The sequence below is a fragment of the Neophocaena asiaeorientalis genome, unplaced genomic scaffold (assembly GCF_003031525.2).
Source record: "Neophocaena asiaeorientalis asiaeorientalis breed wild unplaced genomic scaffold, Neophocaena_asiaeorientalis_V1.1 scaffold177, whole genome shotgun sequence".
Lineage (NCBI taxonomy): Eukaryota > Metazoa > Chordata > Mammalia > Artiodactyla > Phocoenidae > Neophocaena > Neophocaena asiaeorientalis.
In genome coordinates, this window is record NW_020172779.1 from 5,336,724 (window position 1) to 5,357,331 (window position 20,608).

General features: G+C 38.0%; 1 protein-coding gene and 1 non-coding gene across 2 annotated transcripts in view; both read left to right on the plus strand.

The window, feature by feature from the left end:
- Positions 1-20,608, plus strand: part of COL14A1 (collagen type XIV alpha 1 chain) — a 220,797-nt gene that overhangs the window by 67,193 nt on the left and 132,996 nt on the right. Inside the window, exons 13-18 of the mRNA XM_024741240.1 lie at positions 3,101-3,240; positions 9,351-9,477; positions 10,901-11,040; positions 11,528-11,660; positions 13,005-13,064; positions 14,669-14,820. Of these exons, the coding sequence (XP_024597008.1) occupies positions 3,101-3,240; positions 9,351-9,477; positions 10,901-11,040; positions 11,528-11,660; positions 13,005-13,064; positions 14,669-14,820 (752 nt within the window). The remainder of the gene's footprint in view (positions 1-3,100; positions 3,241-9,350; positions 9,478-10,900; positions 11,041-11,527; positions 11,661-13,004; positions 13,065-14,668; positions 14,821-20,608) is intronic.
- Positions 16,665-16,768, plus strand: LOC112397220 (U6 spliceosomal RNA). The gene has a single exon (XR_003002765.1). It is a non-coding gene; the product is annotated as a U6 spliceosomal RNA (small nuclear RNA).

Below are 20,608 nucleotides of genomic sequence, written 5' to 3' on the forward strand. Positions count from 1 at the left end.
GATTCTAGAACTGAACTGTGGCATCCTCTAGATGATGCCACCAGTGTCCTTGTCTAAATCCAAATGCTAGAGCAGAATATGGGGGGAAAATGTGGGCTTTGGAATCAGAGCAGCCAAGATGTGAATCCCAGCTAAAGTCATATTTTGGGTGGGTGAAAATGGGCAAGTGATGAAGCATTATTGAGCCTGTGAAAGGAGGAACAATAACCTTATAGCGTGTGGTTGATAGAGATTAAATACAGTAATACAAATGAAAGTTATTAACACACAGTTACCCAATATATTTTTTACTCCCACTCATACCAAAATTCACACTTTCTCTGAAAATCTTTGATGTCCTCCTCATCTCAGACTATTATTATTATAATTAGTTTTTTTAAATTGAGTAAAAATTGTATTGGCAAGTCTAATTTGGGTAAATGTAGGGAGTTCATAATATTTTTAAGAGTTGTAGTTATCTATTTGAAAATGTGATACAGAGAAAATGCTACCCCGCCAAACTAACAATGTTTCGTCACCTACGATTAAAAATAGGGGTCTATTCATTGTGTTTTGAATAAGAAAGGGCAAGGAGATGGGGTCTCTCACATCACTCTGAGCCTGGAAGGAGGTGAATAGCACGATTTCTACTGTACTTTTGTCTTGAAGATTCTACTTGAGAAACATACAAAGAAATTTAATGATAAGGAAATTTTCTCCCACATCCATTCTCTGTTAGTCGAGGCTATGTTGTCTTGCTCTTCAGAGGAAGACTGGTGTATTTAAAACAACAAACCACAAAAGTGGGAGAGCCCAAGAAAGAAGGAGAAAAGAAATAAGTCAGGAAGCATCTAATATATCACTTAAGTCAATTTTGGGACTCTGTAGATTTGGAAGGAAAACTTTTCCCAACCACCCATCTCTCTATTTCACTCAGAATACTCATTTGTTTATTCAGGTTTCCCCCACCCTTTAAAAGTAGTGTTCCCATGAAACCTTTCGCAAGCCAAATGACATAAAGCAAAGAAGCAATTAATTTTAGGACACATCTTGCTAATGGATGCACAAAATAAATCAAGATAAAGCACAGATGCTCACAGACAGAGTTCAAAGCTGTGGCGGCTTGATGCTGAGATGCTGAGTGTAGTTTCCAGGGGAAGGAGCTTGGCGGGGCCGCTCTTGCTGCCTGGGGTGCACGCTATCTCCATAATGGTTTGCTGCAAAGCAAAGCCTGAATGCTATTTTTGCTTTTGCCTTTTTTATAAAAGCAAAAATCCTCTTTAGATTTCTTTCAGTCAGTGAAACCTTGAGTTAGGTACTAATGTTGGTCCTTTGCAAGAGCAAAGTGGCCTAAATTGAACTTTCAAAAAGCAGATCCTTGTAGTTTTAAAAAGTGTCCGTGACTCTTTCCCATTAGTAGTTGATTTTTTTAAAAGTCCTAAAAATGATATCGTGACTACCTGTTCCTGAGACTGACACTTTTATGCACTGAGGAAACTAGACATTGTTCCACTATACTGCCAAGAGTAACTGAACTCCAGAAAGGTTTAGAGCTAAGTGTGCACAGCACTTAAAGTAATTACATTGCTTTTCTCTCTCCTACACTTTCTAGCCCTTTAAGTGTAGAGAGTCACCAAGTCCTATAGGTTCTTTATTACCATATAAACTGTACATATTGAATTAATGAAAGGGTTAGCTTTTGGGGTGAGGAAACGTCATGCTTATGGCTACAGCTGACAATTGTCATGATTTATCTCCTAGTTTGTTATTCTGCTGGTTCTATCGGCACAGGCTCTCAAATCAATTGATCGATTGCCTGGGTTAAATTCAAACTGCTCTTCTGCTTCTACTAACTGTGACCTTGGCCAAGTTACCTCAGTTTCATGATCTGTATAATGGGGCTAATTGTAACTCTATCCTTGCTGTCTAAAGTAAGGATTTAATGAGATAACGTGTTACATCTCAGGCTCATGGAAAGCCTGCAGTCAATCTTAACAATTGTTTTTTACTGTAAACCTGTAAAAGCTCACGAAGCCCTCAAAGATTATTGACAGATTTTATCTGTTGACTCAGAAAGGGGTCCTTCAAGAAGTGCAAAAAGCTTTGGAACTGGTAGTCAGGAACCTGCAGAAATATTAACACCTCTTTAAATACTTTTAAAGCCACAGCAAAGTGTTTATTTTTATCTAGTCTCCCAAAGCCAGCGGGATGTATCCAGGGCAAGACTCCTACTCGTTGATTCAAGAAATATTTATTGAGAACTTGCGATACTGGGGATAAAGAGGGGAACAAAATTAAACCAAATTCTGCAGTCCCCTGAGATTATAGTATATTCGAAGAGAAAGACAAGAGACCCATAAATGCGCAATTAAAAAAAAAAAAAAGAATCCGGGAAGGGAGTTAGGTAGTATTGAGGTGGAAGGATTATTTTATATAAGGTGATCATGGAAAGCTTCACTGAGAAGGGGACACATGTTCAGAAACCTGAATCTTGGATGACTCCAAGGTTTTTGGCCTGAGCAACGGGAGGCATGGAGTTTTCATTTGTTCAGAGAAAGAGACTGAGAGAGAAGACTGGGAGAGGTGGCAGGAGTCAGTGGTTCGGGTTTGGACATGTTAAGGTGGAAATGCCTAATAGATACTCATGTGGAGATGGCAGATGGGAAACCATTTCACGTATGGGAAACTGTGGATCGGAGGAGTAGAGTGACTTTGCCAGGATCCGATGATAGTTGAATGCAATAGCTAAGATCTAATTTCAGGTGTCCTGGTTTTTGATCCATTAGTTTTTTTAATTTGTATCAGCCTATAATAATAGCTTTGACTAGAAAAGAAAGGCACAGAAGATTTACCTAAACCTCATTTATTTCTAAGAATGTGTAATTGTTTGCTGCTATTCATTCTCTACAAGGAAAACTTTTTTTCTTTGTTGATGTGTTAATGTTCTTTGTTATCAGTTATTATCTGGGTGAAATTTTTCACATGTAAGTAGTTCAGAAGTCAGAGGTGCTGTGTTTTGGGAGTCTTTTTAACATGTATGTTATTTAAAATTGCGTTTACCTCAAAGTGCCCCTTACTGCACTGAACTCCAGAAAAATTTTATTTTTCGTTTACTGCAAAGTGCCCTTAAGTCCACCCAGAAACCTGAGAATCTCCAGTGTGGGCTCTAACAGTGCTCGGTTAGCCTGGGACCCAACTTCAAGAAAGATCAGTGGTTATCGGATTGTATATAACAACGCCGATGGGACTGAAATCAATGAGGTAAGCTGTGGAACAGGATGTGCGTTTTTCCGGTGGTTGGCTCTTAGTTTTTTATGGCTATGTAACCGATCATCCCAAAACACAGTGGCTCAAAGCAATACTAATTATTTATTTTCTCTTGCTGTTTCTGTGGGTCAGGAATTGGAGTTGGGTGTGTAGTTCTGGCTTGGGATCACTCTTGAGACTGTAGCCAGGTAGTGACTGGAGCTGATGTCATCACAGCAACTTCCATGTTCATGTCTGGTACCTGATCTGGAAAGACTGGACCAGCTGGGAGTTGGAGCGGCTCTCTATATCTCTAAGTAGATTCTTCACGTGATCCCTTCAGCATGACAGCTTTAGGGGAGCTGGACTTTTTACCTGCTGGCTCAGGAGTCCCCAGACATGTATCCAGCGAGACAGAGAGAGTGCTGGGTGAAAGCTGTATCACCTTTTGTTACCTAGCATCAAAAGTCAGAAATGTCACCTCCACCACACTCCATAGGTAGGAGATGCCACAAGTCCCTGCATGGATTCAGGATGGGGAAGAGAACAGTGCCAACCTATGGTGGGAGGCAAGTGGGATGGGAGATAGATATTGACACAGCCATCTTTGGAAAATACAGTCTGCCCCAGCGAATAGGGATAAGGAAGTATGTATCTTCACGCGAGTAGTAAACTAGAAATATCAGTGTTTTTCAGGTTATCCCTCTGCTTTTCAGTAAACCGGCATTTGAAAGACCCTAGTTCAATGAGCTTACATTGAAAACTGAATCATTCAGGTTTTGTGTAGGAAGATACTTTCAAATAAGAACTTATTGAAACCCATGAAGATACAGTATTTTGCACTCAGTGACGAGTACTCTTCGGAACTTCTCTCCTTGGAAATATATTTTCACAGGCTAGATAGCAAAGTTATTTTTTTTTTTTTTTTCCTTATCTTGGTCCAAGAAGCTAAGACAGCAAGGGAAATAGGTTGGATTACATGATTTCTATTTTCTGACCAAATAAAGCAAATATTTTCATATGCAGAGACAAACTTTTTCCTACAAGTAAATCCAAGCAATATTTTGCAGAATGTGCCATCATACGGGACACTAGGCAATGAATGGACCATAACTGCACATTTGCTAGCAGCACAGAAATACTGTTCAACATCTTTCATTAAATCTTCAAAAATCCTGAGGGCAAATAATTCTGACAAAGCTGGAATCTTTAGACTAGCTGCTTTGCTTTTGAAGATGAGATCCTGGAGTAGAAAAAGAAGGAAGTCTAAAGCACCGAGCTATCGGTGTCTCTTTGTTATCACCGAGAAATAAACTACTTTCCCAAGGGTTGTAAATTCAGCCGTGTAGGAAGGTTATGCAGATAATGTAAATGAGTGCAGAAATTGTCACACCTGCAAAGAAATACAGTCTCACCTGTTTTTCTTGAAATATGAAGCTACCTTAGGTTATATTTCATATTTCCATTTTGGGGACATGCATGTAGAAGAAATTCTCTACTGAAAGACAACAGTAAATGACAACGAACAATGGGTTACAGTGACACGGATGCTGGGTGTGGTGGGGACTACCCTGCCGGGGAGTTTGTACATGTTCATCCAAGAAGCAGCCGTTGTCAGCTCCTGAAGACGGTTGCTGCACAGTGATCTAGCCGGGAGCTGCCAGGTCTTGTTCCCCTTGACTATGTGACCAAGGATTTTTATTTCTATGTGAAACTTGCCAATTTTTAAATGTTGACTCATTGAACAATTAAAATAACAGGGCTTCCCTGGTGGCGCAGTGGTTGAGAGTCCGCCTGCCGATGCAGGGGACGCGGGTTTGTGCCCCGGTCCTGGAAGATCCCACATGTAGCAGAGCGGCTGGGCCCATGAGCCATGGTCGCTGAGCCTGCGCGTCCGGAGTCTGTGCTCCGCAATGGGAGAGGCCATAGCAGTGAGAGGCCTGCGTACCGCAAAAAACAAAAACAAAAACAAAAAAAACATAACAACTGTATTCACTAGCATATTTTTTCACTGCAAAATATTCTTATTTGGTGATAATTTTTCATGAAACAAAAATAAATTGTCATATATATGTAAATATGAGTTATATAAATATATTTATATATTTTTATTGAGGTGTAATTGACATATAACATCATATTAGTTTCAGGTATACAACATGATGATTTAATATTTGTATTCATTGTGAAATGATCATAATAGGTCTAGTTAACATCCAGTTAAAAAAATATATAGCTTTTCTGGCCTCTCATGGCATTTTACGTTATTTGCCTTTATAAATAATGACCCCAGACTAATAATATATTTGTTAAGAAATACATGTGCTTTTTTGCAGTGTTTTTCAATCTTGGGAGTGCCTTTGGCACTTGCTATTTCTAATTTGTATTGTGCTGGGAAATTAGAAAGCTATGTTTGATAAAACCGAATTTAAAATATGAGTAAATAGACCACGAATAAAAATCTGAGAACATTTTATTTGAGTAAAATGCATAAACAATGTGTAGATTTTGTAACATTTCCATTTTGACTGGTGTGTGTGTTTTTAATTCTTAATTTTTAACCATGCAATTGAGACTAAAGGTTGCTGGATAAGTGTCTTATATATGTCAAATATTACTTTACCTAGTTTTGGAATATATGATTTTAAGGTTGAATATTCCTACCATATTTTGCTTTACTTCTATTAATTTAAGCTTTTATTTAAAGATAATGCTACAATTGGATTTTTAGGAAATTCCCAAAATATTCTGGAATGAATTTCAAAATATCCCAACTAAAATCTACTTACTACATAACATGTAATTGATTGTAAAAGCTTGTTTTCAACTCAATTCCTATTTCTCTGCTTCACTTCCTCCCATCTTCCCTCCTTCACTTCCTCTTCCTCCTCTGTGTCTTTTCTGCATGACCCCTGTCCCTAACTTTTGGAGACCAAAAAAAAAAAAAAAAAAACAGAGCACTTAAACAAATGCTGCTGCTACTGATGGTGGTGATGGTGACGAGGATGATGACGATGGTGATGGTGATGATGATGGTGGTGGTGATGATGATGACGGTGGTGGTGATGATGGTGGTGGTGATGATGATGTCGGTGATGATGGTGATGGTGGTGGTGGTGATAATGATGATGGAGGTGATGATGATGATGATGGAGGTAATTATCATGGTGATGATGATGATGGTGATGATGATGGCAGCTAACACACATTGAGTGCTAATCCTGAGACAGCCTCTGAGGTTTTTACAGAGAGCACCTTGTGCAAATTTTATAGAAAAAAATGTTGCCAAAGCCTGACCTGTCAAACTGCAGAAAGAAGTCATCTCAGATAGCATGTACTGTGAAAAGATTTGGGGAAATGTGCAAACATGATGGAGAACTAAAGTGCTGCCATTTGAGCTTTAGAAATGAAAGGCCACAGTTTCTAGACTCTGAGAGACAAGTCCAGCCCCCTACAGCAGTGACTCAACAACAGAGCCCAGAGCAGAGCCCGAGTCCCTCATTCCTCATCAAGGATTCTCTTCATCCATCCTAGAATAGGCTGAAGTGAAGTTTTTGCTAGATAGTCCGAAAATTTTTTCTCAAAAATCGTTGTATAACAATGAATCATAGTCATTTGTTACCGTTTTCCCAAATTCTTCTCTTACATCTTAAAAGTACTACCAATAAAATGAGTTCCAGAACTTAATCTAAAACATAATATGATAACAAGTAAAAATAAATGATACCTAGAAGTTTTCATTTGATGAAATAAAATGATCAATAATTAATGCATAAAATATGGTCTGTTCAGCATCAAATAAAATGTTTTTAATAAACTAGATCTTTTCAAGAGAGATATATATATCTGTTGAAAAAATATATATAAATATATATATTCAATATATAATGTTCAAAATGCATATGCTTTCACATATTTATATGTGTGTGTGTATATATATATATGTATATATATATACACTTATATATATATAAGTATACCAAGGCCTAACTGTTCATTCCAGTTAATAGTTTTATGTCTCCAGGAAAGTTGGTTAAGGTCTTTGAGCCTCAGGTTCCTCATTTGTAAAACAGTCATTATAAATACCTAGTGTTTGACGGGGGATAAGGAGGCTAAATAAAACAATGAATGTGAGGTCCTTGGCACATTATAAGTGCTCAGTAAATCTTAGCCATTACGATTCAAAACAACAGAAAGCAACAGGAAATATAGTTTAGAAGAACATCTTGAACTCATATTTAAAGTATTTGTCTTCTCTGTGAGTTTAAATAATGGAGCCATACTGTCAATAGTATTTACAAACAGAGAATTTAGAGCGTGAAACACTTGTGTTTAAGTTTTAGGAACTAGCTAGCTTTCTCTTGGGCAAGTTCCTTAACTTTTCGGAGTCTCATTTTTCCCATCTTCCACTTAGGGGTAATAACGGGCTACCTTACAATGTTGTGGTAAGGATGTAAGTACAACTAATGCATGTAAAGCATGAGATAATACCCAGACCAGAGTAAACATTAAATGCTAAGAATTACCCATAATATTATCAGGCCTAGATTCAGAAGAAGATAATACATATTTTCAATTAACTATTGCTATGTAACCAACACCCTGGCTTAAAACAACAACCCATGATTATGTAACTTGGGCAGGCTCAGCAGAGTCAGCTTGTCTCTGCTCTATGTGGTTTCAGCTAAGGTGACTCTTACATTCATCTGGGAACTTGACTGGGCTGGAACTTCCAAGATGACTTCAATCCATGTCTGGGTGGCTGAAAAGGCTGGGGTTGGCTGATCCTCTCTAGCAGAGTGGCTGAAGAGTTCCAGAAACATGAAAAGGGAAACTCCTTCCCCCAGGGCTGGCAATCTTTTTTTTTGACCTGAGGTCAATTCCTTCAAGATGTCTATGGTTTCTGGATTAACGCTTTGCTCAGATGAGCCCCCTCCCTTTTTTTTTAAATCTCTTGTAAAATGGATCTTTGGTGCTTCCATCTCAGTTTTCATTTATGTATTCTATTCACTCAAAAATATATATATAATTCAACATACAGTAGCAAAGAAGCTAAACAAGGTCCTGACCTCAAGGGGCTTACACTCTATGCAGGAAGTAATAAACATCTTCTACTAGGAAATAAAATAATTTCAGGCTGGGTTGGGTGCTAGGGGGAAAACAAACAAAGGCAATGTTAGAGAATCACCCTACTGAGATACGTAGAAAAATGAACACCCCCATGAGGAGATGAAATATAAATACAGTCCTGACAGACGGTGAAGCCCTAATTTTGAAAAGAGCCAAGGAAATAGGGTCTCAGACAGAATGAATTGCATGTGCAAAGTCCCTGAGGTGGGAAAGACATGGAAAGAAAGTTGGTGTGTCTGACCAGGGATTTCTCTTTTTATGTGAAACTTACCAATTAAAAAATATTGACTCTGGGAGGGAGATGCAAGAGGGAGGAGATATGGGAATATATGTATATGTATAGCTGATTCACTTTGTTATAAAGCAGAAACTAACACACCATTGTAAAGCAATTATACTCCAATAAAGATGTTAAAAAAAAAAATGTTGACTCATTGAAGAACCAAACAAACAGCAACTGTGCTCACCTTCTCCTGCATGGTTGCTCATCTGTTTAACTCCTACAGAGGTTATTGTGCATGTCTGGCTACTCCTAGCAAATCCGGCTATAAACATTACATTTATTTGTATTAGCGTTGCAAATTTTGTGTACTTCACTTTCTATATCTTTAATGAATGGAAATAATATTGGTTGCAAGTATGTCATGAGAATTAACTGACAGGTATTCTATTTACCTATTGTAAGGCAGGTATTCTTACAACTTAAGGTTGAAAGATTAGAAATGTGAGTATCTAAATGGTTTTATAATTTAGTATCTCTTTTGCAGTACTTATAGCTCTGCTGCCAGCCAAGTGAACTGCAGACAATAAAATGGCTTCTGTTTCCTATATTTATTTATTTTTTTTTAACATCTTTATTGGAGTATAATTGCTTTACAATGGTGTGTTAGTTTCTGCTTTATAACAAAGTGAATCAGCTATACATATACATATGTTCCTATATCTCTTCCCTCATGTGCCTATGATATAGCTATTATGACTTCTTTCTTTTGCAGGTTGAAGTTGATCCTATTACTACGTTCCCTCTGAAGGGCTTGACACCCGTCACTGAGTATACTGTTGCCATTTTCTCCATCTATGATGAAGGACAGTCGGAGCCTCTGACTGGAATTTTTACCACAGGTAAGCCTTATTATGGTTTGAAAAGTTTCCAAGAGTAACTGTGTGGAAACCAGAAGCTGGAGCAGCTTCTTTAATTGTGATTTTGAAGAGATTGCATTTTAATATTTGTTTAGTTTATAGTATTATTACCCAATGAACAATTAGGTGAGTAGAATGCCTACTGGCTAATTATGTTCTTTCAAAGCAAGGGAAAGAGGGACAGGACCATCTAAGTTCAAAGGTCTCAGTTAAATAAAAGTGTGCATTGTTTCTTCCTGATCTCACACTGTTTCTTTTGTTCTATCGACATAAATTTTTCACATTTCTTCCATTGATATATGTGTATATTAAGTTGAACTTCCAAAATTAGAGCTCTCCAACAGTTTTTGACCTACAAAAAAATGATGGTTTCATACCATTTAACCTAATACATCAATCTATAGCCAATAATTATTTTCATGAAGCTTGCAATATTAATACAACAATATGGGATATTTTAAATACTAAAATAAAAAATAAAGCATGAATGCATTATTTTTCTTTTCTATATATACCTTGTAGTCAATAAATATAACTTCTTTTTGCCTCCTGGTGGAAAAATTCTATTGTTTGCTTTCTCTACCTATCATGAATTGCACTTGGAAACAAATTTAGTGCTGTATTGAGATGAGAAGGTAATTTGGAGAGAGTTGAGAAATAAGCTGGACTGAGAAATAATCTTCACAGAAAAAAAGTTCAGTAATTTTGCAAAATCTCGCAAGGGCTAACTGTAGTTGGAATTCTCATGGTATCCTGTCAAAGAGTTTTAAAATCTCTGATTTCATATAATAAAAATCAATGACTGACAATTCATTTTTGGTGTAATTAGATGTTATGGTCTCTGTTGTACATCCCAGAAGTGTTTAAGCAGTGAAATAATGGATGTCTGATAAATTATACTTCACTTCTGATGGCAGCCACATGTACAAGATTAAAAGGATGAACGTTCTTCTCTAGGATTTAACTTATTACTAGAGAGTGATTTAGGCACCAACGTGAATAAAGCTAAAAGTGACATTACTCAGGCCTCTAGGGCATCATTTTGTTAATTTCTTCAAAATACTTGGAAAATAGTATCTTTGTAAAGTAATGAATATGGCAGTCTTATTTTTTTATAGTTAATGAAAAGGGCCAAATAGAGAATCTAAGAGTTCTGCAAATTCCAGGAAAACTGTAAAAATTTGCTGTGTCCCTGGTCTACCTAACTTATTCTGTGGGTAAATGCTGGAAACAGAAGCATAAGCCCACACTGGACTAATTGGCGCTGCTTTCCCTGCTTCCATGTGCTTTCCTAAAACAAGAGATTCACCAGAGTCTTCTCTACCTGTGGCCCTGGGGAGCTGCTTGAGTTATGGTTTTCTTCCCTTCTCAGTTCCCTAACAAAATCTCCCTCCTTGGCTTACAGAGGAAGTTCCCGCCCAGCAATACTTGGAAATTGATGAGGTGACAACAGAGAGTTTTAGAGTGACCTGGCATCCCCTCTCAGTTGATGAAGGGCAACACAAGTTGATGTGGATTCCAGTCTACGGTGGGAAGACTGAAGAAGTGAGTTGTCTGAGGCTGAAAATTAATCCAGGGCGTTTTATCTAGAAGTGAATGCCCACTGCTGCATTTGAGTTGGTCTCTGTTTTAAGACAGGTTGAGAATCCCAAAAGTAATTAATATTTTCCATGACCTGGAGTTTTACAAATGTCAAATCATATGACTTTTGTAAAACTAAAATGCATTTTTGCTAGGGCTTTAGTTATATATGTTATGGATTTCCAGATTCTTTGATAGTCATAAATGAAATTTTTAAAAACTTCAGAAAAGGCCCCTTTTGCAACATTAATCGTTTATTTGCTGAGAGATTTGAAAAGAAAAAAGTCTCTGGTTTGACTTTAAAATTGAATGCAATGGCCCTGAAGTTGTTTATGCTTAAGTCACTTACTGCTTACGCTCGGGATAACATCTTTCCATTTTATTATTTTTTCTTAACTTTTTCCTATGTTATTCAAGTAAACCCAGTTACTAAGCACCAAATACTTTTCAGGTTGTCCTAAAAGAAGACCAAGACTCATATGTTATTGAAGGCCTGGAACCTGGCACTGAATATGAAGTTTCCCTGTTGGCTGTACTGGATGGTGGAAGTGAGACTGAGGTGGTGACTGCCGTTGGGACCACACGTAAGTCTTGGTCAGGCCAAGATGGACTTCACAAGCTCTGACCATTTATTCTGGCACACTCTTCACGCCACCAGGTTCCCTGCACATCAGCCTCATTCCTGGCTACAGAGGCTTTGTCCGTAGAACTCTTCATACATCTTTACCTTTAATGAAAGCAACATGTGGAGCATCTTATCAGACTCCTAGTCTATCATCACCTAAAGGCAGGGACCATATCTGTCTTGTTCACCATTATGTCCCCAACACTTAGCACAGTTCTTGGCATATTTTAACTGTGCAATGAATATTTGTTGAATGGAGGAATGGATGGATGGATGGATGGGTGGATAAATGGATGGATAAATGGATGGATAAATGGGTGGATGGATGGATAGATGAAATAAGTTATAAATGAGCAAACAAATAAATGTAGGGCAAAAATGTCCAAGAGTTTCTGGAATTTCCCAAGTTGATCTTGGTTCCAAGAATCCACAAAATTCACTTGCTGATTCATTTGTCCCTTCATTTTTTAAGTATGAGGTATTAACCACATATTAAATTGTCTTTGATTGGGTTCCCTGGAGCCAGATTCTGAAGTAGAAAATTGCATCCAGAAGGTTTATTGAAGAGTGTAGTTGGGAGATACATCTGTAAGGAAATAGGACTTAGGGAGAAGCTAAAACAGAGCCCTCAGCTAATTCTATTAGAAATTCTGGACCTGGTATGACCCTTCTGAGTGGTCCCAACTTGAGTCAAAGGGGCTGGGCCTTTCTATCCCTGCATCCCCAGTGATTGGAGGCAGGCCATCTGCTGACAGTCTGCAACCCCAGGCAAGGCAGTTACCAGAGCTCTGAGCCATTGGCAGCTGTACTCCAGAAGCTGCTGGATGAGTATGTTGATGAAGAGGGCATCTAGGCGGATCACCACACAGCAGCTCCATCCACTGGTTGCCCAGGGTGGATACAAGAAATAGCAGATGCACTTCTTATTGTCTTCCTTGCTGGTCCTATTTGGCAGCCCCTTTACAACTTGATCTATAGCACTGTTTAATTTCCTTTCCTCTCCATGGTTATGCCCCATTTCAAAGTAACTGGGAGGTTTCACAATTTTATAGATGTAATTCAAGTGTTTATATGAAGGCTGGTATCTGTGATTAGAAACTAACTTCTTTGGGTTTGTTTCCTTATCTGTGGAATAGATACAATGTCTGCCTTACAACTCACTTCTCTCTTGTAACCGTGGTCAAGGTTGTTGTGAGAAACAAGTGACATAGGTGAACTTTTCTTTGAAAACTGTAAAGTGATATACACAAATGTATAGAGTTATCATCATTACAGAATTTTAAAGTGAGGAATATTTTTGTAGTTGACAGTGTTTGGACAGAACCACCTACGACCGAAGCACCTACCAGGCCTGTGACATCAGGTAAGGACAAATAGAAGCCTGTTTACCCATAAGAAAAGTTTGATTTAAACCGAACTTACATTATCCCAGTTTTATTTGATTTATATGATTGATTAGGAACAGGGCATACCAGTTCAAATTTCACTCCCTTCAGAGCTCTCAACCTCTTCTTATCCCTAAATGCTAATTGGTCTTCTCGTCTACTAATCAATATCACTGTGGTACTCTCTATTTTTCCCATCTTTGTTTTGAATTCCCATCTAATCTTTTAGAGGACGTTAGTATCCAGCCCCAGGAGTCTCTGCCCTACTCTTGGTCTCAGTGCCTTCTCCTATTGCTTTCTGTTGAGAATTATTCATATCATAGTTTCCATGCATTTCTGTGGGTAACTGAGCCGTGGCTGGTGTATTGGTGTTCCTACATCAGCTATTTTCTCTCTCAGCTTAACTCTCCCCTCCATTATAATATACCTCCCAACTAGTTGTCACAGTCAACTAGATTAAGCAAGTTTGTTGATATTTATTTCTTGACCTAAAACCTTTCAGTGAATCTCCAATACCATTCATTTATTCATTCGTTCACTGATTCATTCATTCTTCAGTTAACCTTTACTGAGCCCTTCTTTATGACCCCACGTCTCTTAATCATAACATACAAGATGCTTCGTGACTGGGTTCTGCTTCCCTTCCTGGCCTCAACCATATGTTTCATGCTTTTCCCATATCCTCCTGCCATCTAGAACTCCTAACCCTGAAGGTGAGATGTTGCGTTCTGTACCTACAGCCTAGTAGGTAAAGTTTTGCCTGATAAATGTCACTCTCCTGTCTCCTCTGTGACACTTTGACTATTTTTGTCGACTGTAGATCATTGTATGTCTTAAAGGCCTAACCAGTCTGACATACAGGAAAAGCTCAATGAATGTTTGCTGAATGAATGAATAAATGAATGAAGAGAAGAAAGAGTCCATGGAGATGGACAGAATGAAAGGAAGTTGGCGCAAGAGGGAGAAGAAACAATGGGACAAATGAGAGAGCAGTCACTTTGGGAGATGAAAAGGAACGTGTCAGAGAAAACGAGTGAAGGAGTGTGGACAGATCTCAGAGAAAGGATGAAATCCGTGTGGCCTGAGTGGATAGAGGCAGCCCTGGTGGGAGATTTGTGCTTTGAGTGACAAGTGTTAAAACAGAAATGGGGGAGCAGGTGATGGGATGTGCGTTGGATGCTAGATTGCACGCCGAGGTTGACCACATTTGGTCCCTCACGCCCACTTCTCCAGCTCAGCCCTAATGTGAAGTTCTCACAGTCGTGCTCCTCTTTGGGCTCCCTTTCTGGTTTCCTAGTCTAAGGGCTGCTCCCCAGTTCCCCTTCCTAGTGTATATACAGAGCTGGTGGTTTGAGGGATCCATGATCTCACCTTGAGATCTCTTAAGCCCATTTTTGTTTGCTACCAGTAGGTATCATGGCTCTCTATTAACTAAAGCTGAGTTGTTCTCGCTTCACCTGGGTCTACATGGTAGAGATACATTAAATGATACTTGTTGTCACGTCCACAAATCATCTCTGTAGCTCATTTTGAAATATGACGGATGAAAAGTTCCTTAAATACTTGGTTGTGTTTATTCCAGTTTTCCGCACAGGAGTCAGAAACCTGGTTGTAGATGATGAAACCACTTCTAGCCTGCGGGTGAAATGGGACATTTCAGACAGCAGTGTGCAGCAGTTCAGGGTGACCTACCTGACTGCTCAAGGGGACCCTGCCGAAGAAGTGGTAGGAACGGTCTGTATAAATACAGCTGACTAGCAACTCCACAAGTTTCCTGACTAACCAGGCTAACGAGACTATTTCCTGAGATTAACGCAAGCTTTACTGTCCATTTCTTCATTTCTCTAGAAACTAATGTTTTTGCTTGATCCAAACTTAACAACTGGTCTCCTGATGACTTTCTGTCTCCGAAACGTGCTGCGCATACAACCTGCTTTAAATTGATAAAGCATCTGAACCTTCATTACCGCTTTGCTTCTGTTGCCTTGACGACTTGTTAGAGCACAAAAATTGGGTCATAAGTAGTCCATTATACACTTGTCTGTGTGTGTGGGTATACGTGTGTGTGTGTGTGAGTGTGTATACTTTTGATATGTAAATTTTTAATATATAAACTTCTTTTATTTATTTATTTTGGTTGTGTTGCATCTTCGTTGCTGCAAGCGGGCTTTCTCTAGTTGTGGTGAGCAGGGGCTACTCTTTGTTGCAGTGCACAGGGCTTCTCATTGCGGTGACTTCTCTTGTTGTGGAGCACGGGCTCTAGGCATATGGGCTCAGTAGTTGTGGCTCATGGGCTCTAGAGCGCAGGCTCAGTAGTTGTGGCACTTGGGCTTAGTTTTTCTGTGGCATGTGGGGTCTCCCCGGACCAGGGATTGCACCCGTTTCCCCTGCATTGGCAGGTGGATTCTTCACCACTGCAGCACCAGGGAAGTCCAATATATAAAATTCTATATATATATATATATATACACATATATAACTTTTTTGCCCTTGGGAATCTGATTAAAAGTTTTTAAATGAAGCATAACTCAAAGGTCTTCTTTATGCAGTTGAAGTGTTCCTAATGAAATGCCATCCATTAACAAATAGTTGTATTTTTCACTGACATTGACTCTCTTTGAGCAGATTTATAGTCATTTCTAACGTATTCTTAATCATGAGTGTCTCCCTGTGGGATTTAGATTTTTATGTGTTGCGTTTTCTTTAAGTTGTTTCATCTATATTTGTTTTTCTCTATTGAAAACCTGGGTAGACTCTTTGTTATTAAGAAATAAAGTGTTTTTATTTTTTTAAATTAAAAAAATTTATACAGTTTTTAAAGGTTAGTTTCCATTTACAGCTATTACAAAATATTGGCTATATTCCCCATTTTGTATAATATATCCTTGAGCCTATCTTACACCCAATAGCTTGTGCCTCTATCTCCCCACCTCCCCACCTCTCCCCACTGGTAACTACCAGTTTGTTCTCTATATCTGTGAGTCTGCTTCTTTTTTGTTTTATTCACTAGTTTGTTGTAATTTTTAGATTCTACATATAAGTGATATCATACAGTATTTGTCTTTCTTTGCCTGACTTATTTCGCTTAGCATAATGCCCTCCAAGTCCATCCAAGCTGTCACAAATGGCAAGATTTCATTCTTTTTTATGGCTGAGTAATATTCCATTCTGTATATGTACCACATTTTATTTATCCATTCATTTGTTGATGGATGCTTAGGTTGTTTCCATATCTTGGCAATTGTAGGTAGTGCTGCTGTCAACATTGCGGTGCATGTATCTTTTTGAATTAGTGTTTTTGGAAAACTTGGGTACAGTCTTAATCGTGGCCTTCCCATGTTTTCTTTATTTACACCATACCATTCCTTTTACTCTAGAACCTGAAAATTGTTTCCTAGGCACACTTCCCATCAGACCCAATAACTCTGGTTTGTATCCAAGAGAAATTTTTCCTTTTAGTTATGAAATATGCTTTATTTAGCTTCATTAGTTGCATTTCTTTCCCTCTGCTGCATTATATTTGTGACACTCTAGGAAAGAAATCTCCACATACATCAGTGTTCAAGAATGGCATTATTGTGCTCGCTTCAGCAGCACATATACTAAAATTGAAACGATACAGAGATCAGCATGGCCCCTGCGCAAGGATGACACACAAATTCATGAAGCGTTCCATATTTAAAAAAGAAAAAAAGAATAGCATTATTATCCTTTCTTCCTTTTCCTTACTTATAAAGCCTTTGGTGGCAAATTATTTGTATCTGTATGATATCAATACATAAACAATGGTTTGAGCTCCAGAGTCTCTCAGGAAAGTACTTAATTTCAAGCTGATGGATGAATCGTTGTAGAACACAACGATAACACAATGGACAGTAGCCATGTCCACTGTGAATAAGCAGAAGGTCCATGAAATTGGTCTGGGAGTACTTTTGGAAAATTAATGGACACTGGAACAAAATAGGTTGAATTATAAATTCACTCGGATCATAGATTTCAAATAATCCATGATTGGAAAATTCAAAAAAATTGTGCTTAGCCGTGGTAACTAAAGACCTAATTTGGATGTTTTACTTTCCCTGTTATTGCCCTCATATTTCAACTTAGTCCCTAAAATGAAACCCATAAAAACTTCGCAGAGTGAGAGTTTTGTTTTGGTTTTTGTTTCTACTCTTACCAAGAAACACATTAAGCTTCTTGCTAAATTATTCCCGCTAATTTGGAATGAGTTACAGTTTAATCTTGTGCATGCACTTACAAGCTATGCAAGGTAAAATAATAATAATATTTACTTTGGATTATCTCTAGATAATTTTCCCTTTGCCAGTTTCTTTCATTTCACACTGTTTATTTTGAAACAAACTTGGACACCTAGATGAAGAAGAAAAGATCAAAAGTCTTCAACACACATGTGCCCCAGTTAAACAAACCCTTAATAAAAATGAAAAATATTGATAACTTTGATGGTGATTATTTACTGTGCAGAAATATTTTTGCTACACAGAAGAAAGTACTTTAGAATTCTTTAACTCTCAAGCCCCTATAGTGAATTCCAATGAAATTGGATTTGTTCACTCTTAATTTACAGGCATATTTTCAGGGACTCACCTGAGGAGTAATTGAGAATTTATATCTCAGTGTCTTATGAAACGTTACTACTATGTAAATGTAACGTATTATTATTACTGAAGACAGAAAGTGCATGCATCTAGTTTTAGATTATAGAACCAACGTAGGTCAGGAACTTGAAGATCTATATTCACTCCCACACAGCAAATGCATATCTTAAATATTTTCTTTTCTTTTGTTTTTTTATTGAAGTATAATTGATTTACAATTTGTTAATTTCTGCTGTACAACAAAGTGATTCAGTTATACATATATATATTATATATACATTCCTTTTTTAAATATTCTTATCCATTATGGTTTATCATCCCAGTGCTATACAGTAGGACCTTGTTGTTTATCCATTATGTATATAATAGCTTCACCTGCTAACCCCAATCCCCCACTCAACCCCTCCCCCAGCCCCTTCCCCTTGGCAACCACTAGTCTGTTCTCAATGTCTGTGACTCTGTTTCTGTTTTGTAGACAGGTTCAACCAAATGAATATCTTAAAATAATGATGCAGGCAGGGAAAGACAGATGGCTAAACCATATTACAAAAGTGAGAAAAGAAATGTCTGGATAAGAGAAATGCCTCTTACCATCTTTCCAAATTTTCCTTAACTATAAAAGCTGATTAAATTTACCTGAGGAAATGATAAACTAAAGTACTGAAGTTAGAGAATAGTATAGGTATATTGTAAACCAAAGTCAGGCTTTAATATATATAAAGCAAGGGGAATTAAATTTACTTTTACAATTGAGGTTAAGTGAAGTATTTCTTTATTTTCTAAGTATAATCAAATCTACCAAATATTCCCAATAAAAAGCTTTTGAACTCTTAGGAAGTAAAACCCCCTGTCAAATATTTCATAAGGATTGACTTTCAACTCTGCTCAGAAATATGGAGACATAGCAATGACATTGCCCTGAATTTTGTTGTCAGGGGAAGGAGGTCTCACATGTCTTAATTTGTGAAAGGCCAATCAGGATTCCAGGCTTTTCTAGAACCTACATGTAAAAATCTAAAACCATGTCCTGAATTCTGAGTTGCAAGAAATGTTCTAGAGTAGGGAAACTCAGAATGTGGCTCAGTCTCTTACAAGATAAGTTCAGGTATTAAGATTAAGCTTAGAAACGTTTACAGCAATCTGACATTGCTGGACCATCCAAGAATATGACTGTATTTTCTGGCGATTTTGTTTTACTGTATTTTATAAAAATATTGGTCGTCAGGGACTGAGATTAAAACATAACGGCACTAGCCCTACCTAGTCTTTAACCATAGAAGGCATGAAAATCACTGTATAGAAACAGAACTTTCTAAGACAGGAACAAACTGAGATGTGGGGAATCCTCTTTCTACTGTGGAAACAGCTTGCTGGATGGGATCCGGGCTGCTCTGAAGAGCTCTGGACAATAATGGAGCAGACATGAAGTTGCATTTCTGAAAAAATTAAAAACATGAAGTTCACTGGTTAGATTTGCACCTCATTTACCCATGAGCATCTTTTATAGAATTGTTTTCTCAACAAAACCATCATCTGCTATGACCTGTACCATCTGTCTTTAGTGGACACCTATCTTTTTTTTTTTTAATTTTATTCGAGTATAGTTGATTTACACTGTTGTGTTAGTTTCAGGTGTACAGCAAAGTGATTCAATTATACATATACATATATTCATTCTTTTTTAGATTCTTTTCCCATATAGGTTATTACAGAATGTTAAGTAGAGTTCCCTGTGCTATACAGTAAGTCCTTGTTGGTTATCTATTTTATATATAGTAGTGTGTGTATGTTAATCTCAAGCTCCTAATTTATCCCTTCCCCCCTGCATGTTTCCCCTTTGGTAACCATAAGTTTGTTTTCGCAATCTGTGAGTCTTTCTATTTTGTAAATAGGTTCATTTATATCATTTTAAAAAATTAGATTCCACATATGAGTTATATCATATAATATTTGTCTTTTTCTGTCTGACTTCACTTAGTATGATAATCTCTAGGTCCATCTATATTGCTGCAAATGGCATTATTTCCTTCTTTTTTATGGCTGAGTAATATTCCATTATATATATGTACCGCATCCTCTTTATCCATTCTTCTGTCGGTGGATATTTAGGTTGCTTCCATGTCCTTGCTATGGTAAATAGTGCTGCAGTCAACATTGGAGTGCATGTATCTTTTTGAATTATGGTTTTATCTGGATATATGCCAAGCAGTGGGATTGCTGGATCATATGGTAGCTCTATTTTTAGTTTTTGAAGAAACCTCCATACTGTTCTCCATAGTGGTTGAACCAATTTACATTCCCAATAACACTTTGGGAGGGTTCCCTTTTCTCCGCACCCTCTCCAGCACTTATTATTAGTAGACTTCTTGATGATGGCCATTCTGACAGGTGTGAGGTGATACCTTATTGTAGTTTTGATTTGCATTTCTCTAATAATCAGTGATGTTGAGCCTCTTTTTATGTGCTATTCAGCCATCTGTATGTCTTTTTTTGGAGAAGTGTATGTTTAGATCTTCTAAGTAGGCACCTATCTTTACCTTGCTTTGTGCAAACAAGCAGAGGTCAAGTGGAAGGAACTTTGAATGCCCAAGAGGAGGTTTACATTTTATTCTTGGGAATGAGTATCATTAGGATAAAGAGGTTTGCTAGAGCAGTCAAGTGGAGTAGAGGGCAGTGATTTAAAAAAGGCTCGGGAAGGCTTCCGTGGTGGCGCAGTGGTTGAGAGTCTGCCTGCCGATGCAGGGGACACGGGTTCGTGCCCCAGTCCGGGAAGATCCCACATGCCGCGGAGCGGCTGGGCCCGTGAGCTATGGCCACTGATCCTGCGCGTCCGGAGCCTGTGCTCCACAACGGGAGACGCCACAGCAATGAGAGGCCCGCGTACTACAAAAAAAAAAAAAAAA